This window comes from Mytilus galloprovincialis, chromosome 14 (assembly GCF_965363235.1).
Source record: "Mytilus galloprovincialis chromosome 14, xbMytGall1.hap1.1, whole genome shotgun sequence".
Lineage (NCBI taxonomy): Eukaryota > Metazoa > Mollusca > Bivalvia > Mytilida > Mytilidae > Mytilus > Mytilus galloprovincialis.
Window position 1 is genome coordinate 45,723,990 of NC_134851.1, and position 20,294 is coordinate 45,744,283.

The window sequence follows — 20,294 nt, forward strand, 5'->3', positions numbered from 1 at the left end:
TTGATGGAACACCACCTACGACTAACCCTCATGTTGACCCTTCCAGATGTCTTTGCGTGGTGGACACAAATTAAGTGCATTTAATTATAAACAAAGTCAACATCGGAAAAGTTTGTAACAAAAATGGGGTGATTTCATTTATTTGGAAAATAATTTTCGCTAGACAGAGGGAACTTTGAAGACATGACTGGGTAACGTACACACTATTTTTATTATGTTCGTTTTATTGTCGGAATAATGTTAAATTTATGACGGAAGTGAACGTGACCTTTCCAGTGACACGATCAAACATCATCGTTAATAGATTAATAATCTTGTCAATCATCTGAAATTCCATGTATTTTGATTCGATACACATAAATTAATCTGTAACCATTGGACACCATGTTCCTACAAAAACTCAAAGTTTTATATTCCCTAACCATCCACGAACAGCTAAAAGTATTTTCGAAACAAAGTGGTGGATATGACTGCAGTGCTTTGTGTGCTGTGGATAAATATACTACTCAAAAGGAAGTTTAGCAAAACTTCCATGGAGTTTAACGGAAGTCAAACTTTGAAGGCTGATATGTTTGTAGAAAATGCTTAGAAGGATCTGGCATTACCAATACATCGATTTTTGTTTACTTTCAGTCAGAAGTTGTGTTGCTAAATTTTTTTGAGTAGTGTAGATTAAAAAAAAATATTCAGTTCTTGTAACAGTGAATTAAGAGCCTTGAGAATCCATTGTTCAATTTGGTTGTCACCTCTTTTTACTATTTTTATTTACCATCTTCATTATTAATGCTTGGTTGAAAAAAAATGGGCTTTTACTATTAAAATGCAGACCCTTTTTCTTAGCTTTGCTGATAAAAAATGAGCTTTGTTTTACTTTCTGTTCTGATAATTATGCGTATTACTCTGACAAAACCAGAAACTCCCGTTATAAGTTCTTTAAAACAGAACAATGGAACTGTTTTTGATTTGCATATAATGCAAATTCATGAAGATATCCTCCAGTATGGTCGAAAACGTTTGAAAAGAAGTTTGTTTATCATGCTAATTAGCTTATGGTACTTTTCGTTTAAAAATGCAGTTGAAAATAATTTATCTAAATTAAAATCAACACTGATACGAATGTCGTATTTTTCATTATGTGTTCCCATGGTGAGAAGTGTCGATGTCAGTTGTCTGTATTTCTATCGAGCTATCTCCACGAGTAACAGCCCCTCTTATGGTCAATATCCTGCAATGGATGTAGACTATATAAGTGATATTTCTCAGCAGAATATATCGATTGTATTATAGGGGTTACTATTATAAGTTATATGGTTCGCTACTGACCCCATACGGATCCATACAGGGTTAGTAAAATCCATAGGGGGTGAGGCCGGACTTTTTCCGCGGCGTTTTGTTGATGAATAAACAATGAAACACAACAACATTAATAGATGACGTCGCCATTAACGCGTCATGAACCCCATATGAAACTTACTAACCCCATGACGGCATTTAACCAATCACAACGTGATAATTCATCTGTGGTCCGATATTTAGCATGATTTCACTTGGATTTACAACAGAAACTCGGTTACTCTGACCTTAAAATAAAACGGGTCAATGTAATATACACTATTGGACAATAGAATTTTTTAAAATGGTATTTCTAAACCCATTGTATATTTTCGAGTTGTTACATAACTTTCTTAAATCGTCGACTTCGATATACCCATAGATGTAATAATGGGTATTACATCTATTATGTCTATGATATACCTTATTTCTCCAATTGACCACTGCAGCTGTCGTTTTAGGCATTTAAAGTATTTTGAAAGAAGTCATTAAACGCAAAAGAGGTATCGATATTATCCATTAAAATATTGATGACCAAAATCTGCATTTAAAGACAGCTTTGATCTTGAAATTAAGATGTCAAATGTCGTCATGTTCTCGATTAAATTAAATTCCTTAAGGTCAAAGGCAGGTCATATTATAACCCCACTATTAGTGATAAGGATTTTGAAATTCTTTATCTTGAATCCCCACCACTGCAATGGGGATCGAAATAAAGGTTCAGGCCGTTAATATAAAGACTCATAGGGCTCAACTTTTCATAAGTACCATAAGTCTTGTCACATTAACTTACATATGTATACATAGAATTCATAAACAATAACAAAACTAAACGGATTTTCAGCAGGTTCGGATCTTGTTTTTTGAAAATTAGGTGTAGTGTTGTGGAGTGGGCATCAAGAAACAAAACAACATTACAAATCAATGAGAATTACAAAATGTCTATGCATGTATAATTATTAGTGTTTTCATAAAGAGGGATTGAATCAGAATATGTTAATACAATAAATACATACATCAACATTGATACATTAACAAATACAGCTAAGAATCCCTTGTATATAATTAGGTACTCGTTAATACGAATAATTAACTATTATTTGCATCAATTTCCTATGTGCAGTTCATGTATTACTGATGTAAGTACAAAATGTTTGTTATATATATATAGGACTGAAAATTTCACAATATTTCACATAATTTTTAACTCATTTCTTTTCTGTAAGATAATGGAGAATTAATGACTACAGAACTGTTTAACGAAGTGAATGAACTTTACTGACTATTATATACAGATATAGGAAGATGTGGTATGAGTGGCAATGAGACAAATCTCCATCCAAGTCATAATTTATAAATGTAAACCATTATAGGACAAAGTACCGTCTTCAACACAGAAGCTAGGCTCACACAAAACAGCAAGCTATAAAGGGCCCCAAAAAGTACTGGTGTAAAACCATTCAAACGGGAGAAAACAACGGTCTAATCTATATATAAAAAAAAGAGATGTATAGTTTAATATTTTGTTTTCCCTATCGCCATTGATATAATTTTTCAGTGACATAATTAGAAAAAAACAATTGAACTTTATAGCAGAAGGAATGTAACCTCAGGTGTTAACTAATATATGCGGTGACAGATCAAAATTTATAGAACTTTTGTCTATTGAAGACCACATCCTGTTCCGGCGGAACTGTATATTCTGCAGAATAAGCGAATATTTTACATATCATTTTTGTTAATTTAGTATAAATGTAATATATGGACTTCTCAAACTTTTTTGTTTCTCGATAAAAATTGTTTTACTAGTAACGAACCCCCTCTTTTTGGCCGATCAATGCATTTGAATAGGGACATATAGTTGGAACACCCCCCCCCCCCTTTTGTCCCTTTTTAAAATGGCTGGATCCGCCCCTGAATTGTTATCCACTCAGTGTATTACGGATTGAACAAATATTTTAATTTTGTCTAATTCAAGTTGGATATAGTTTTTGGATGTTTTATGCAGCCAAAGTGTTTCAAAGATTACTAGTGTAGTTTGCGTGTATAATGTTTGAGCACAAGTCAAAGCCAACAACAAACAGGTAATAGCTATTGTTAACAACAGGAAATTGTGAACCTCAAATTATGTTTAATAGTATATAAAACAAGAAAAATATACATCAACCGAAAACTGTAAACCCTTGCATACGTACGATGTATAGATGAAATACTGAGGGGTTCTACAAGTCATTGCGAATTAAGCTTAGTAAATAAATCTTTATATTATCTCATGATACTCCGAGTCTACTGTCGAGGAGTGAACCAGGGTCCCATTCTAATCTGTCCGTCAAACTTTCCTCTTGTCTTGTTCAGGCATGCATTGACCTAAAAATGAATGGACCGTGTTCATTAAACGTGTTCATCATGTTCATGGGTGAGCATGGAATCATGGTGGGTGGGGGTGGGGGAGGGGGCGAATTAAGAATTTTCAATGTTAAAAAAACCTGGTTTAATTGAACATTCGCTATATAGTATATATAGTCTTATCTATGTAAATGCTGGATATCAAAATAATATTTGCGTTGAGACTACTATATAGAATGAATTTCAAAACAGTGTAGCTGTGGCCATTGATTGACACATTAAATTCATCCATTGACTGGGACAATTTACGTGAACGTTTGTCCCTACGATAGACATTTAAACTGTGGGGTCACCAAAGGTTTCTTAACGCCTTTAATTATAAAATAATTCGAAAAAAATAATCAGGAATAACCTTTGTGTTTTGATTTATATAATTCATATAAATCAAAATATCGTGTTATTTCTGATTAATTTTTCGAATTACTTTATTTAGGTGTTGAGAACCTTTGGTGACCCCATAGTTTAAGTGTCTTTAAAAAGTACATAGTGAGCATTGGTCGTTACATACAAACGTTCACCTAAATTGTCCCAGTCAATGGATGAATTTAATGTGTCAATCAATGGCCACAGCTACACTGTTTTGAAATTCATTCTACTATGAAGGAAATGCATTTGGTATTTACTATCAATTCCAAGTTTACTATCCTCGGCTGTCACTGATATTTATTATATAAGGAGTCTCTATAATGACTCTTGTCTCAGAAAAAAACAAATCTTAATATAGGGAAATGTTTTTTTCTGAGACAAGTGCCTGTGCTATATTGCCTAGGACAGTAGACTTGGAATAGATAGTAAATAGAAAATACAATTTATTTATAGTATATGTTTGTTCATAGTATACAGAAAAACAAAAAAACAAGAAATAACGGACTTTGGAAAAAGGGGTAGGGCTAAACAAATTGTCCTGTCATCAAATACCTATTACTTTTTATATCTTTCCTGAAATTTTCCAGTCATAAAAGCAAATACACTTTATTTATAGTATATGTATGTTCACAGTAAAACAAAAAACAAAAAAAAACCGGACTTTAGAAAAAAGGGGGAGGGTTAAAAAAAATTGTCCTGTCACCAAATACCTATTACTTTTTATTCCTATTCTGAAATTCTCCAGTTATAAAATCTTTGACAAAAATTCATCCTTCAACAGTACATTCTTTCAATCACGCTCTAAATGCCCGCGATATCGTGGGTGTGTACGTGTTGTAGTTGTATTGAATCTCTCAGTTCAGTCATTTATCAAAAAGTTGTCATTACTGTAAAAAGGAGATCCGTTTCAATACTAAAATGTAAAGATAAAAAATAATAATCCAATTGTAAATTTAAGTTGTTGTAAATATTAAATATGAAATTCCTTCTCATAGAATCGTACCCCAACTATAAAAACTGTCTGTCAGATGGAGAAAGCATCTTATAAATCCTCTCTGTCTCTGGTCAATTAGTGTGTGATCATATGAGTCTCGCTCGCTCTCTCTCAGTTAGTTTTCCTGTTTGAATGGTTTTACACTAGTCATTTTTGGAGGCCTATATAGCATGCTGTTCAATGTGAGCCGCGGCTCCGTGTTGGAGGCCGTACTTTGACCTATAATGGTTTACTTTTACAAATCGTGAGTTGCATTGAGACTCAGAGTTGTCTCCTTGGCACTCATACCACATCTTAATTCTTATATCTATGAAAGTAAGATCATTACTTCATTTTAATCTCTTGATCTCTCGATCGATTCCAAATATATATTGTAAAGGAAAGAAATATAACAATAAATAACTCTTAATTTCTATATATTTTCTGATGTTTTGCATGTGCATAAGTCTACATTCCCCGTCCTCATTTAGCTTTGTTATTATTTTACATGCAATATTTGCTGGTCATCAAATGAAGCTTAGACAACCGAACTTCAAACATTTGATTTGTTTAGGAAATGAAAGGGGGATTGTTATTTTATCCCACGGTCACATATTTGTCTTATTTTGTTACCCTCGTGCTATTTCTATCACTCTCATTCTATTCAAATACTTTATTGACTTATAATCATACAACTATGTATTTGTGTGTCTGGGTTTATATCATGTATTTGACTTGCGTAATTTCTAGGGGTTATTAAAGGAAAACGACTCTAAAATTAAATCCAATTTCTTTATGTGATAATACCATTGAACTTTAATAATAGGACCCTTGTTTGTGTCTATAATGAAAAGTGATAATCTTCATTCCCATGGCATTTTGAAGAGGATCGTAAATTCATAAAGAGTTCTTCCTTCGCGTCTTTGTGTCGTAACGTTGCGTCATTATTCAACAGATCTCCTTTATGGAGATAGATAAGCTTTCTCAAATTACTGATAACCGTACCGAAATTGGTTTTGAATGAGAAAGTTCAAGCGATGAATCAATAGAACTCTTTATAATTCGTTAATCCATTGGTTAGACGATATTAAAAAAAGTAAAAAGGGGATCGTTGCTTACTACGTCATTTTGGTCTGTGGTGGGTAGTTGAGCCATTAACAATTTAAGTAGTATACCACATAAATGAAGTCAATTAACACAACTTCATAAACAAAGAAAATAACGATTCAAAATATACTCGAATAATAATAACAGTGATGATGAACAATAGAGAAAATACTTAAAATCCCATATGATTGACGAAATCTTATTTTCTTGATAAAATAAAGATAACTGTGCTATAACATATGCATCTTACTTATTAAAAAAATTAGCAGTTCGGTAACTGCACTGATTGGAACTAAGCTATCTATTTACTCTTTCGTATTTGGGCTATATTTCTCTTTTCTGTGTTGCCCTGTTGCCATGGTCTTGTGTCCAATCGAACAAACCATGTCCTTTTCTAATTGACTAAAGTCATCGACTCGAGGAGGAGTTCTATTGTTGAAATCGTTCTTCCTGCATGTAATATTTGTCACTGAAAAAAATCCATAAGTCTTTAATACGCAATATAATTCGTTTTTTTTACACAGAATCCGAATTATATATTTATACGTATCCAAACTGATAAGGTGTGTTTGATTAACTTAATGAATGCTTTTGAAAACATAATTAATTAAATTAAAGCCTTTACATATTCTAATATTTCCATCACTCCAACACGTAGGTGTATTCAACAGCTCAAAGGTGATTGACACTTGAAATACACTAGCAACTTATCATAACAATTATAAGCAATAAAAATAAATAACATTCCATTATAAGCATAAAAAACAAGGTGTCAATATCTGTTTAAATTTTATTTTGACAATTTAAAAAATTTACACACCGCCTGTCAGGACACGTATAATATGTATTAACGTTAAATACACATAATATTTGTTTACATTCGATTGTGTGGGTAAATATAATACAGTAAAGGTATTACTGGAGAAGATAAAAATTTTGACCCGTTTTTATTTACACTGAATTTTCACCTGTCGGAGATGAATTTATGATAATAGTGTCATCAGAATGTGAGTATACTTTTAGAACTTTTTTTATTAAAATATTATTAGAATATTTTGTGTATTGTGTTCATAAAAAATAAGTTAAGACTGAAAGATAATGCCATAAATGGACATGTTTTTGGAAACAGAGACGTACTTAACTTTTGTAAAATGGCGCGCACTCTCGATATTAACATAATATATTGATACCGTTTTCGTATAAATACTGATTCAGCAATATTTCCCACTTTATAATATTAAGTTATTTATTTATTTACTTTTAAGGGTATTTTACATTTAAGCGTTTGGATATTTATTTTCGGGATATGCGTCGTATTACTGTTATTTTCTTTTGCACTTTGAACTCTAATCGTACTTTTATCAGTTGAATATTGGTGGATTTACCCTGGATAATCGATTCATATCCAAACAAAAACAACCAAGTATATACTGCATTTGAAATGGGCCATTTTAAGTATAGGTTGGGTTTAAAATGTTAATTCAACAAACTTTCTAGTTTTCTTATTTCCCTTTAAATAGCATCTTATTCTGACGGATTTCAGCATAGGTTAATGTATATAATCATATAAATTCAGGTTTCCGAAGCTTAATAATTTTCATGTTTTGTGCACATATATTTCCTATATTGATAGGGGATCAGCATATATTTATTTTTGGGGAAAGGGGGGGGGCACTTTGGAAATGAATATTCATATCGAAGCATGATTAAAACTATTATTAGACTGTCGAGATTGCAACAAAAAAAAATCAAAGATTTTCAAATTGAAAAAGATGTTATTTTATTAATAAACATACTTGTTTATGAAATGTGGACTCATTGGTGCAGATATGTCATTTCTGATGTCATGACGATGTCATTAATATGTCACGGCAACATTGACATATTTGACTGTAAAATAGGTAATTTCAGCCTACACATATAATGCCAAAAGAGATGTACATGTGCTAAAGACTTACTATAAACATGATAAAATATATTAAATTGATATTCTAAAATATCTTTGTATATTTCTGGTAGCAAAGTATCTTTGGAATAAAATGGTGTGGCAAAACATCTTAAAAAGCGCTCAAATGTAATTTTTATATGGAAAGATCTCAAAATGAGTATAATTGGAAGTGTTTGCAATAATTCCAAAACGTCTAAAGCCATAATTTAAATATGCATATATACAAATACCAAAAATATGTAAATACAGGTACTGATTATCTTAAAGTTTTGAATTTGAATTTGATTTTTTTTTAAATATGTATCTGTAGTGCTTTTGTTTAGAATTCAAGTGGTCACAATATGGCCTTTTCATACGTCCAACTTTCACAAGGTACAAAATCGGAAATACACTTTAATTTTTGAATATAGACAATACTCCTGAACCCACCCTACATTTGAGCCTATAACCCCTCCCCATCCCACACCTAATTTATAATTCACCCTACATTTGACGATAATCAGAACTTAGCGTTTTCATGGCCAAGGAAGCAAGGGGAGATTAACATACCATATTGTTTTTCCTATTACACCCCCCTTTTTTCATTATAAAGATTCCTTGGTCCGATGTTGGTTGTCAATTTTCAAAAAGTAAAATTTCATGGTTTTGATCAAACGTTACTATCAATGCATGTATTTGAAAGGTTGATAATGATAATTATGTTATTTAGAATTAGGCTAATATTAGAATATTGGAAAATTATGATAACCGCACTACATGTATAACTGATCAACGAAAAATTTCCATACATGTATAATTGTAAGTGTAAATATACTGAAGATAAAATTTGACACGAACTTGATTGATTAAGTGGGTGAAAAACGTCAAATCTGTAGTGAGAAATTAATAAAACATTTGAGGCTCCAAAGGGACATTCAAAATTTAAAAATGACTTTTAAAAAGTTATTAGTTTTTTTTACAAAATGAAAGCCTCGATTGAATAGCTACTGAAAGTATTTTAAATTTCATAATTTATACTCGTGTGTCCTACCCTAGTGTGTGACATTTTGAAAAGTAAATAACCCTTAATTTTAATTTGGACATTACGCAATGATAATTTTTAATATAATTTGCTTTGTAAGCTAGTGATCTTTGACCCCGAATGAACCCCATGGACAATTTTTGTCCCGATTAGATCACCAAACTGCTGTTTAATCATTTTAGAAACCTTAAATTTAATTTGTATACAAAGGAGACGTGACCTGGATACCACTGTGACATGTAGGTATTCATTCTTATTTTAAAATTTGAAATATTTAAATTTGTGAAAAAAGATCAAAGGGGATTACATTAGCCCGTAGAACATCAATACTCAAAAGATATTGAACCGTGGGAGTTTGACATTTTTGTGTATAATATCAATAAATGTATCCGTGAAGATGGTGGAGGCCGTGTGAAAGATTGGGTGGGCTGGTTTTTTCAGATTTCGTGTAAAAGAAAGGTTAAATGAACTTAGATATTTGACAGAAATTATATATATTTAGGGTCATAAGTAACTAAATCGACACCAATACAGGGGGAGGAGTGATAACATTATACATGGGATTTCATATTTTTTTTAATCACATGGGATGAAATTCCAAAGAGTTAAACAAATTAAACTAGTGTGATAACATTATATGGGATTTCATAAAAAAAATTCATTCACATCGTCATAGGATGAAATTCCAACGGGTAAAACAAAACAAGAAATCTCGACCCCCCCCCCTTTTTTTTTACAAAAAATAAAAATTGGATTGTGGGACTACTACATGTATATAACCATGTATATAACCATGAAGAATGCCGTCTGAAATATTGGGTGGGGGTATTTGATTTCAGATTTCGTGTAAACAAAAAAGCGTCAAGGTATTCTTTCAAATAAACTTAGAAATTTGACAGAAGTGATTTTTTAGGGTCATAAGTGACAAAATCGACACCAATGCCTAGGGAGTGATAACATCATACATGGGAGTTTATATAAAATAAAATGAGTAAAACAATACTAGAATTCTTTGCATACGTTTACCCCCCCCCCCTTTTTTTTTTTTTTTTTTTTTGTTTGTTTAGGCCTTGTGTTTAAGATTTAAAGTCACTGATTTATGAACGAGCATCTTCTATGATGTAAATTACTGAATTGTTCTAAGGGAGCTACCATTTGATTTTTATGGGGGGCGGGGGGGCTAGGATGAAAAATTTCGTCCTGCCTTTTTTTTAGTTGTAATCTCCGTCCTGCCTTTTTATTTTTCACTCTATTCGGTCCTGCCTTCTTTTTTTTTTAGTTTATCCTGACTTTTTTTTACCTAAATTGTCATCCTGACTTTTTTGTTTTGCAAGTGTCTCATCCTGCATTTTTTTTTTACTCAAAATTCCTGTCCTGCCTATTTTTTTCAAATTTCATCCTAGACCCCCCATGAAAATCAAATGGAAGCTCCCTAAATTTACAATAACTTAAAAACCGAAGGTATACGAAATATCTTGGAATACTTTTAAACAGAGCAAAATGTGATTAAATTATCACTAGACTTTTATAATGTATATTACTGTAGTCCGACTTTATATAAAATAATTTTGTATTTGAATGTCCAGTCTTCAGGGCGAATCAATGATTTTTTAAACAGCAGCGTGATTCTATAAAACGATATTTTTAGCTCACCTGGCCCAAAGGGCCAAGTGAGCTTTTCTCATCACTTGGCGTCCGGCGTCCGTCGTCGTCGTCGTCCGTCGTCGTCCTGCGTCCGGCGTTAACTTTTACAAAAATCTTCTCCTCTGAAACTACTAGGCCAAATTTAACCAAACTTGGCCACAATCATCATTGGGGTATCTAGTTTAAAAATTGTGTCCGGTGACCCCGCCAACTAACCAAGATGGCCGCCATGGCTATAAATAGAACATAGGGGTAAAATGCAGTTTTTGGCTTATAACTCAAAAACCAAAGCATTTAGGGCAAATCTGACATGGGGTAATATTGTTAATCAGGTTAAGATCTATCTGCCCTGAAATTTTCAGATGAATCTGACATTCCGTTGTTAGGTTGCTGCCCCTGAATTGGTAATTTTAAGGAAATTTTGTTGTTTTTGGTTATTATCTTGAATATTATTTTAGATAGAGATAAACTGTAAAAAGCAATAATGTTCAGCAAAGTAAGATCTACAAAAAAGTCAACACGACCAAAATGATCAGTTGACCACTTTAGGAGTTATTGCCCTTTATAGTCAATTTTTAACCATTTTTCGTAAATCTTAGTAATCTTTTAGAAAAATCTTCTCCCCTGAAACTGCTGAGCCAAATTATTTGAAACTTGGCCACAATCATCATTGGGGTATCTAGGTTAAAAATTGTGTCCGGTGACCTGGCCATCAAACCAAGATGGCCGCCACGGCTAAAAATAGAACATAGGGGTAAAATGCAGTTTTTGGCTTATAACTCAAAAACCAAATAATTTAGAGAAAATCTGACATGAAGTAAAATTGTTAATCAGGTCAAGATCTATCTGCCCTGAAATTTTCAGATGAATTGGACAACCTGTTTTTGGGTTGCGGCCCCTGAATTGGTAATTTTAAGGAAATTTTGCTGTTTTTGGTTATTATATTGAATATTATTATAGATATAGGTAAACTGTAAACAGCAATAATGTTCAGCAAAGTAAGATCTACAAATAAGTCAACAGGAACGAAATGGTCAATTGACCCCTGTAGGAGTTATTGACCTTTGTAGTCAATTTTCAATCTGCTTCCTTTGTTTAATATTCACATAGACCAAGGTGAGCGACACAGGCTCTTTAGAGCCTCTAGTTGGACTATTTTATGAAAAAAATAACCATTAAAATCGTGAAAAACATGATATAATATATTGTTGGCTACCGAACAAAGGAAATATGCCCTCTACACCTCTCTCTTTGGTTCCGCCAATGCAATATACTTGGATTGATGGCATTTAGACAATGAAACTTTCAAAATTAATTACAAAAGAATCTAACATTTGATCTCATAAAACTAAAATTTTGACAACATTTTGCAAGTGCACCTATATATGTTGTTTGTGCAGTTTTATCAAAACGTTCATCTTACAAGGGTGTGTTGACAACGAACGTCGACGACTCATTGCGTCGTCTGACCTTTTTAAAATAAGTTTGGGACCATAAATTGTTTATATTATTAAGTTCCGGTTGAATGGCTATCGAGGTGTGTGTCATACAAGATTTCTCAATGTACATAATATGTGAGGAGATTTAAACTCTTTCCTAATACTACCGTATTTCGTAAGACGATTTTGATAAAAACAAAACCTCAGCGAATAATTAGGAAAGTTTGAAAAGCACCGATGTGAGTATTACATTTTATTTGTTATGAATTAGTTATTAATTCATTTTGAATGTATTCCGATTTGTTATTTATGACCATAACAAGGTAAAATATACGTGACCTGTTTACAAAGGCAATACACTAATTGAGGTGTTCGACAGACGACATATCCAAAACAATATTCTGGAATGTCAATGTATTATTAAAATATGTAATTTATATACATGCTTTTATTTATAAATTCTTGTAGTTCGTGCTGCTCTTTGTGGCACACAGATTGACCAACAATTTAATGTGTTTTAATCTTTTAAGCTCCGACCGTACCATCTCCTTGCCGGTTCATTCTTGGTCAGCTTTTGTTTTCCTAAATCCCATAACCCTTGTTACTTGTTGGGGCACATTTTTTTGCCTTTAATCTTGATCAGCTTCTGGTAGATGGTTAGATCTTTTACATTTGTATTTGCTTTTGCCGAACTAGTTCGAAACAGAAACTTGCTATGCATTTGTATTGAATAAATTTAAATCTGTTTCCTTACTTTTATATCAAACCTTCTATTCTATTTTGGTATTTACATAGCTAGGATAACTAGCCATCTGTTTCAAACTGATAAACCAAATATAAATTTTAAATTTAAAAAAAAAAATGAAACTCTTTCGACTGAAGCAATTTCGACCTTTTGCAGATCCAACTAATGTATATATAAATAGGGTTCCCAACCCAGGATAAAGGGGAGTTCCAACCATATGTCCCCATTCAAATGCATTCTTCGTAAAAAAAAAAAGGGGGGGTAACTCTGCGTTCACACCCCCCCCTCCCCACCCCCCCCCCCCACCCCCTGGAATACCAGGATCCACCACTGGTAGAATTTTACGGGAATCAATTGATAAAATTCATTTATGAGTTTGGATATTAAATCATTGATTTATTAGAAGGTTAAGTCTAATCAGCCAAATCGTTTTGGTCATTGTAATTCAAAATTTAAAAAAATACGACGATATTCGGAAAAATGTCATAGTTTGCAACACATCTATCATGTCTATGTTATTAAAAGTTTGCATATTTCATTATACTTGTATCCCATCCTTGTTTGTTTACTACTGTGTGTCATCAACGCCTGGAGATGAAATGTACATATGCATAAAGTTTGTTCTCCTCTATTATAGTCCTTGTTAAATTGTCATGCATGTTTTAAAAGATGTGCAGAATTTATCTTTCACAATTGTTTAAAATAAAGAAATGTTTGGCAATAAAAATATTGTCAAGTTTTGCAGTTTAAAGTCAATAGTTGCATATACAAGAAAATAGTCATCATCGGTATTAAAAGAAGTAGTTTTCGCCTCCCCCTCCCCCTCCCCCTCCCCCACCCCCTCCCCCTCCCCCTGTGTACTAGTTTTAATAACCAGCTAGGTCACTTCAAGATTCTTCAATAAGTTTTGGAACATCAAAATAAAAAAGGATGGTGTTTTGAAAACGATTTTCTGCAATAAAATGGAGGGTCAAATTGTTTCAACTGTCAGATTTAAGGGAATATTTTTTCAACCCTTTCTATCAAATCAAATTAAATGTATTGGTGAAAAATTCAAATATTTGAATTGTAATAAAGACAGATATGACAATATTATCATTTAGGGACATAGAGAATTCAAAGTTCATAAACATTCACATGATATAATCATGCATATATTTAGATATCTTGGAGGAGGTGATACATTTGCAAATTTGTACATCAAAGTACAGTTAATAGTCATGTTAATACAGTATTCTTAATGAGGTTGTTATAAAACTTTCAAAAACAAACATTGTTTTAGTTGATAGTTTTAAATTGTCATTTCGGGGCCTTTATAGATGACTATGCGGTATGGGCTTTGCTCATTGTTGAAGGTCGTACGATGACCTAAAGTTGTTAATGTATGTGTCTTTTGATATCTTGTGGAGACTTGTCTCATTGGCAATCATACCACATCTTCTTTTTTATATGTGTAAATGTAAACATAATTAATAACTAAGTGTTACATAATTGTAATGTTTCTTGTCAGGTTATTTCTTAATGCATAAAATAAAACCCCTTGAACAATCACATAAGTTATGTCATATTTGTTTAATGTAAACATAAATGTAAATTATTTCTCATTTTAACAAGAAATCGAATGTAACGTACTTTTTTTGGTGGTATTGCACATAATTATAGCGCGGATACAAATAAGATTGTCTGTGCAAATAATCGTGAATTTCGGTTCCGTTGAAAATTTCAAAAGTACATTTGTTTAGGTTAATAGTAGCCCAACCTTTGGTTAGTCATGTTAGTGACGTTTCCAGAAACTGAAAAAGTACATTTATAGATTCCACGAAAATGCCCCATTTGTGAGGGATCAATCAGATAAACAATCAGCTGTCTAATCTGTATAATTCAGTCCTCTCCGTCACGTTCTCGACTATTCCACTCCCGTAGCCATCGTAAGAGCAGTGGAATATAACGACTGGGTTATTAGGTATCCAGAAAATATTAAACCATGGCCAAAACAATTTGCGTTCAGCCAATAATATTACAAATGGAGACATTCACCAACATATTTTTCGTGTATTTTAATGTATTATAAAATAAAATCAAAGTACTGAAGTACTGAACATCGGATGACCGCAGGTTCTTGTGGATGGTCAAAAGCACATGTCACAGAAACAGATCACATCTCTATACCTGAAACTTGGGTTAATTTACAGAGATATTTTTTTCTGATACAAGTTCGTGCTTGGATGATGAATAAATGACAGGAAATTCAACCTCACCGTAATAACTATTATATTGTAGTGCAAGAAATCAGTATACCTTGGACTATTATACTTGTATAATAATAGTCGTAGAGAATACACTGGTTTGTTGTTATATATATTATTAATATTACGATTGCATGTATGTACCGATTATCAGGTTGTCTGCATGTTGATATCGTAAAATATCAGCTGCGAGACATAATATTAAGCTTTTTGTCGAGTAAGCGCAGCGAACGAGATAAAAAAGCCTTCATATTATGTCGAGCAGCTGATATTTTACAATATTAATACGCCGATAACCTGATAATCGATTTATCGGGCTGAATTTGCGTCTTTTGGAAGTATAGTCTTAGTTTCACCAGCAACCGGAAGTTGACTTGATAAGTTTCAACGTCGGTTCAAACATTATGACGTCGCTGATATGTCCGGGTCAAAGTTATTAAGGCCAGGTCAACGTATTTGACGTCACAAAGCCGTGCTAGGGAGTTTTATTAAGAGCTGAGCAGATTGATATAGACAGTTGGACGACCGATAAATATCATTTTCATCTATTTGTATATATGATAATTCTATTCTACTATTATTATAGTGCAGTGCAAGTGCATGGTGGACACTCTTCTGTAAAAAAATCAAAGCCTTAAAGGCTGTAAAAGCAATTGCTGCCATGTTAATGTTTTGGGACACTTTTATTTTTCATCTACATATATAAGAATTAAACCTGACAGGACATGGTTGTCTAGTGAAAAGCAAGAAGGTTTTGACTTTATATCAATAAAAGACTTAAGCAGGAAATCATTTTTAATATGTTTTATATTTCACAAGGAGACAACAAGTTTACAAGGCTAAAGTTGGGTGTAATTATGGATTATCCCCTGGTAGTGTTTGTAACTGGGCAAAAATTACTTTTATTTATTTAATTTTAACAATTTTCATAATTAATTTAAATTAACCATTCATTTAAAACATTTCACCTTTCGAGACGCTAATGTTAAAAAAATTGGACAGAAATAAAATAACTTACAAGACATAAACATGTAAAAAATAAATATATATTTCAGCTTACTAAAAATATTTTCATAGTGTTACTTTGACATCATTTTTTAAAACTAAGTCCCACACATAATTGTTCATTTGATATGTGTCATCCTCATGCGGTACGAGAAGTTTTCATGTCGCTAAATAGTCTTCTTGTCGCTTAATTTATTCTTCTTGTCCGTTCTTGACGCTTCTTGTCGCTAAAAGTTCTTCTTGTCGTTATTAGTGTGACCGCTATTTTTAGATTACAGGTGGTCATTTACACTACACGTATAACCTGTGTAGTGATTTTTATTTTACGATAAATTTATGAATGAACGATAATTTTATGAATGAACGATAATTTTATGAATGAACAAGAGCACCTGACCTCTTTCTGAAACACCAATTAAACATATAAAATCGTATTTATTAAGATATAATTCAGTCAAATTTTCACCACTAAATCAACAACTGAAATGATTCCATATTTTGTTGAAACATCGTACAACCGGAGAACAGAAATCGCAGGTATGAAAATGCACTTTTTTCACTGGTGTTGAAAACCCAACACTAATTTGACTAGAATTTATGAATGACGGAAATTTAAGCGATAACAATACATCGGAGTGACCTCAAGGTCATCCTCTGTAAAAATTACGAGAAGAGAAATTGAATTCTTAAAACAAATAGCACACTCCTTGTAACACATCAATTGTACATTTACACACTTAAATAAGTACATTGTGAATTTCTACTTAGAAATGTAAATTTTTAATTTGAAAGGAAACACTTTGAAAAACTTGTACATTTGTAGGGGTGTTATAAAGTGACAAAAACACATACATGCACCCACAAAAGATGAATGGTCACTTTCTATAAGGATTTTCTGCGTTTCGTAATTATAAGTAATGAAACTTGAACATCGTTTTTTTCAAAATACTAAAGCATTTGTCAGTGTGTTATTCGTATTAAGAAATACCCTATATTATATCTGCATGGGGTTATAATTTATATAGCAACCTCATCAAAAGTCGACAATTGTATAATATTATTTAATACTTGTGTGCATATTCCAATACTGGAATGAATATGCTAAAATACAGTAAGTTTTTATTGCAAAATCCCTTTGCCTTGGTGACAACATCTGTCTATTCCAAGTAGAAACGAGGTATATTTTCTGCATGACGTAAGCATCTAAGAATATTTGATATTCCAAATAGATTTGTCGGGAAATCACGGGAAAATGTAATTTTTTTCAAGAAAGAGTTTTATGTTACGAATAGATTTTGCAAGAAATTACGATAACTTGAATTTGTTTTCTAGGAAAAACCAGAATCTATCTTAAATAAGTGTATTTGTTTTCTTTTTGCAGGGTTGCAGATATTTTAGGGGCTGTGCCATCAATCAGCAAGCTTAAGGGAAACACAAGCGATGATTGGATCGACCGGATTAGTCATTTATATACTGTGTTGATATTGGTGGTTTTTGCCGTAGTTGTTTCGACTGGGACGTTTGTCGGTGATCCTATACAATGTTGGTGTCCGGCAGAGTTCACGGACGCGTACGAAGAATATACAAAGAGTATGTGCTGGATAAGCAACACGTATTACGTTCCAATGGGAGATACAATTCCAGTCGATTTGAAAACGAGGCAGAATAAAGAATTAACTTACTACCAGTGGGTACCTTTAATCTTGATGTTTCAAGCATTGTTGTTCAAGTTGCCTAATTTGATCTGGAAGATGTTTCACAGTGCAGCTGGTATAAGCCTTGACCGAGTAATTGATTTTGCACAAGAAACACAATGCAGTTCTCCTGAAGACCGCGCAGACGCAATCGGAAATCTTTCAAATTACGTAGACAAATGGCTATGGACTTACCAAGAATACAAACATAATAAGTTTGTCAAATTTCGTGCGACTGCATCTAAATATTTCTGCTTGATGTGCAACAAGCGAGGAGGGACATTTCTAACAGGTCTTTTTATTTGCGTGAAGTTTATGTATTTAATCAATATCATCGGGCAGTTTTTTATTTTAAATGCCTTCATGGGAAGTGATTACAATTTCTATGGCTTCGAAGTCATAAGTGCTATTGCTAATGGTGATGACTTCCGGGAATCTGCACGCTTTCCTAGGGTAACATTGTGCGACTTCCGTATCCGGCAACTAAACAACTTGCAGACATGGACAGTACAGTGCGTATTACCCATAAATCTTTTCAACGAAAAAATCTTCATTTTTATTTGGTTTTGGCTAGTGTTTGTGGCTTTTCTGTCTTCATACAGCGTTATAAAATGGATTGCTTTCCACATTATGCATAACAATAAAGTTCACTACATCAAGAAATATTTGAAAGCGCAAAATCAGCTTAATACAGCTTTTGACAAAAAATTGTGTGTTCAATTTGCACGTCATTATTTACGAAATGATGGAATCTTTTTAATGTACATGATTTCTAAAAATAGCACAAGTATTGTAGTGACAGACTTGATTGCTGAACTCTGGAAGAAATTCAAAGCGCGACATCAACAAGCAAACAACATTGACGAAAATGATTACTTGGGTAACCACGTGGACGATTCCACTCTCAAAATGGGTGAAAAGGTTGATTAAGACAAGGAAAGCGTAAATAGGCAAATTAAACTGTAAATGTCTCAAATAAAGTCACGTGTCGCTACAAGCACGTGACGATGTCAATATGTCAGTGCCAGTAGCCAAGAGTAGAAATAGATGGGCAATAGATTAACGCATGTGTAAAATGTTTTATTTTCATTTAATGGTGCTATGGTGTATTCGTTTTAATTAGCAATACATAATGTTATTTTGTATCCACATTTATCATTTATATTTTTTTTAAAAGCAGTTAACTTACATCGCATGCAGTTTTAACATTTACATTATTAAATGACATGAAGACATACATGTATGTATGATAAAATTGTGTTTTAATTGTATGTCTATCGCTAGTCTTCCATTATGAACTACATCGAGTAAATATTGTAAAGCAGCCATTTTAACCTTACATTTATTTAATTTTTTCGATGTTTTTTTAATTGTATGTCTCTCGGTATGTCTATCGCTTGTCTTCCATTTTGAACTGCATCAAATTAATGTTGTAAAGCAGCCATTTTTACTTTACATTTGTTAATTTTTTTCGATGAAGCATGAATTACGAACTATACTTTTATCATTTTGAACAAGAAATGATTATTTTTCGCTAATATTTAGTAATTTAGTTACTTTTCGGTTAGATATCCCGGATGAAGGGAAGAGATATCCCAAATGTAAGGTAGAGATATCCCGAATGTAGGAGATGCTTTACATTCCTGTACATATTGACAATGATTGATATAGATATAGTATATGATTTTTTGTTCATACATATCATTTTGTACATTGAAAGAACAGATACTATAGGTAAAATTATTATTGAAACAAATATGCAACTCCGAGTTTTGTTTTATAAGATAATAAAAATTTGAATATTTTACTTATTGTTTACTTTGGCTTAATAATGGTTAGTTGATATTTTGTAAATCTGTTTGATTTTGTTATTGTCAGAATTTTTTTTGCAAGTCACGATAACATTTTCTCTCCATTTTTATGATAATAATTTGTCATCGTCATTGACATAACGATAACATGACAAAAATGATCTAGTCGAACAGCCGAAAAATAAGCTGTATATTTCGCTGTATAGGTCTTTTGGGTTTTCTCACCGGTCTAGTACAATATTATCATAGGAAAATTAAAATTATCTTTAGCTCGAATAACTGAAAGTTTTCTCCCCAAGGGTATCACCGTTAACAACTGTTTACAAGCTTCGATGTTTTTTCAAAATTCAAAGGATTTCCTTCTTCAGGAATAGGTTACTATCATTTGTTAGCTGTACTTTGCAGAACCTTTCGAAGTTGTGTGTCCTCTATGTTCCTACTTTATTTGGATTTTTTTTATTTTGATTCGAGCGTTACTGATGAGTTTTTCGGGACGAAACAGACGTTTTGCGTGCAAAATTATAATCCTGTTATATGTTATCAGTTCTATTTGTATA

The 20,294-nt window shown here is 32.5% G+C and overlaps 1 protein-coding gene across 4 annotated transcripts; it reads left to right on the plus strand.

The window, feature by feature from the left end:
• The first annotated feature begins 35 nt into the window (after positions 1 to 35).
• LOC143059148 (innexin unc-9-like) lies at positions 36 to 19,733 on the plus strand. Of its 4 annotated transcripts, none has more exons than XM_076232634.1 (2): positions 36 to 191; positions 17,614 to 19,733. In XM_076232634.1, the coding sequence occupies exons 1-2, from the start codon at positions 184 to 186 to the stop codon at positions 18,854 to 18,856; spliced, it is 1,251 nt and encodes a 416-aa protein (XP_076088749.1). In that variant the 5' UTR covers positions 36 to 183; the 3' UTR covers positions 18,857 to 19,733. The 4 variants fall into 4 exon arrangements, with proteins under 4 accessions (XP_076088749.1, XP_076088750.1, XP_076088752.1 ...); XM_076232635.1 differs by lacking the exon at positions 36 to 191 and adding an exon at positions 7,047 to 7,191; XM_076232637.1 differs by lacking the exon at positions 36 to 191 and adding an exon at positions 9,300 to 9,392.
• The last annotated feature ends 561 nt before the right edge of the window (positions 19,734 to 20,294 follow it).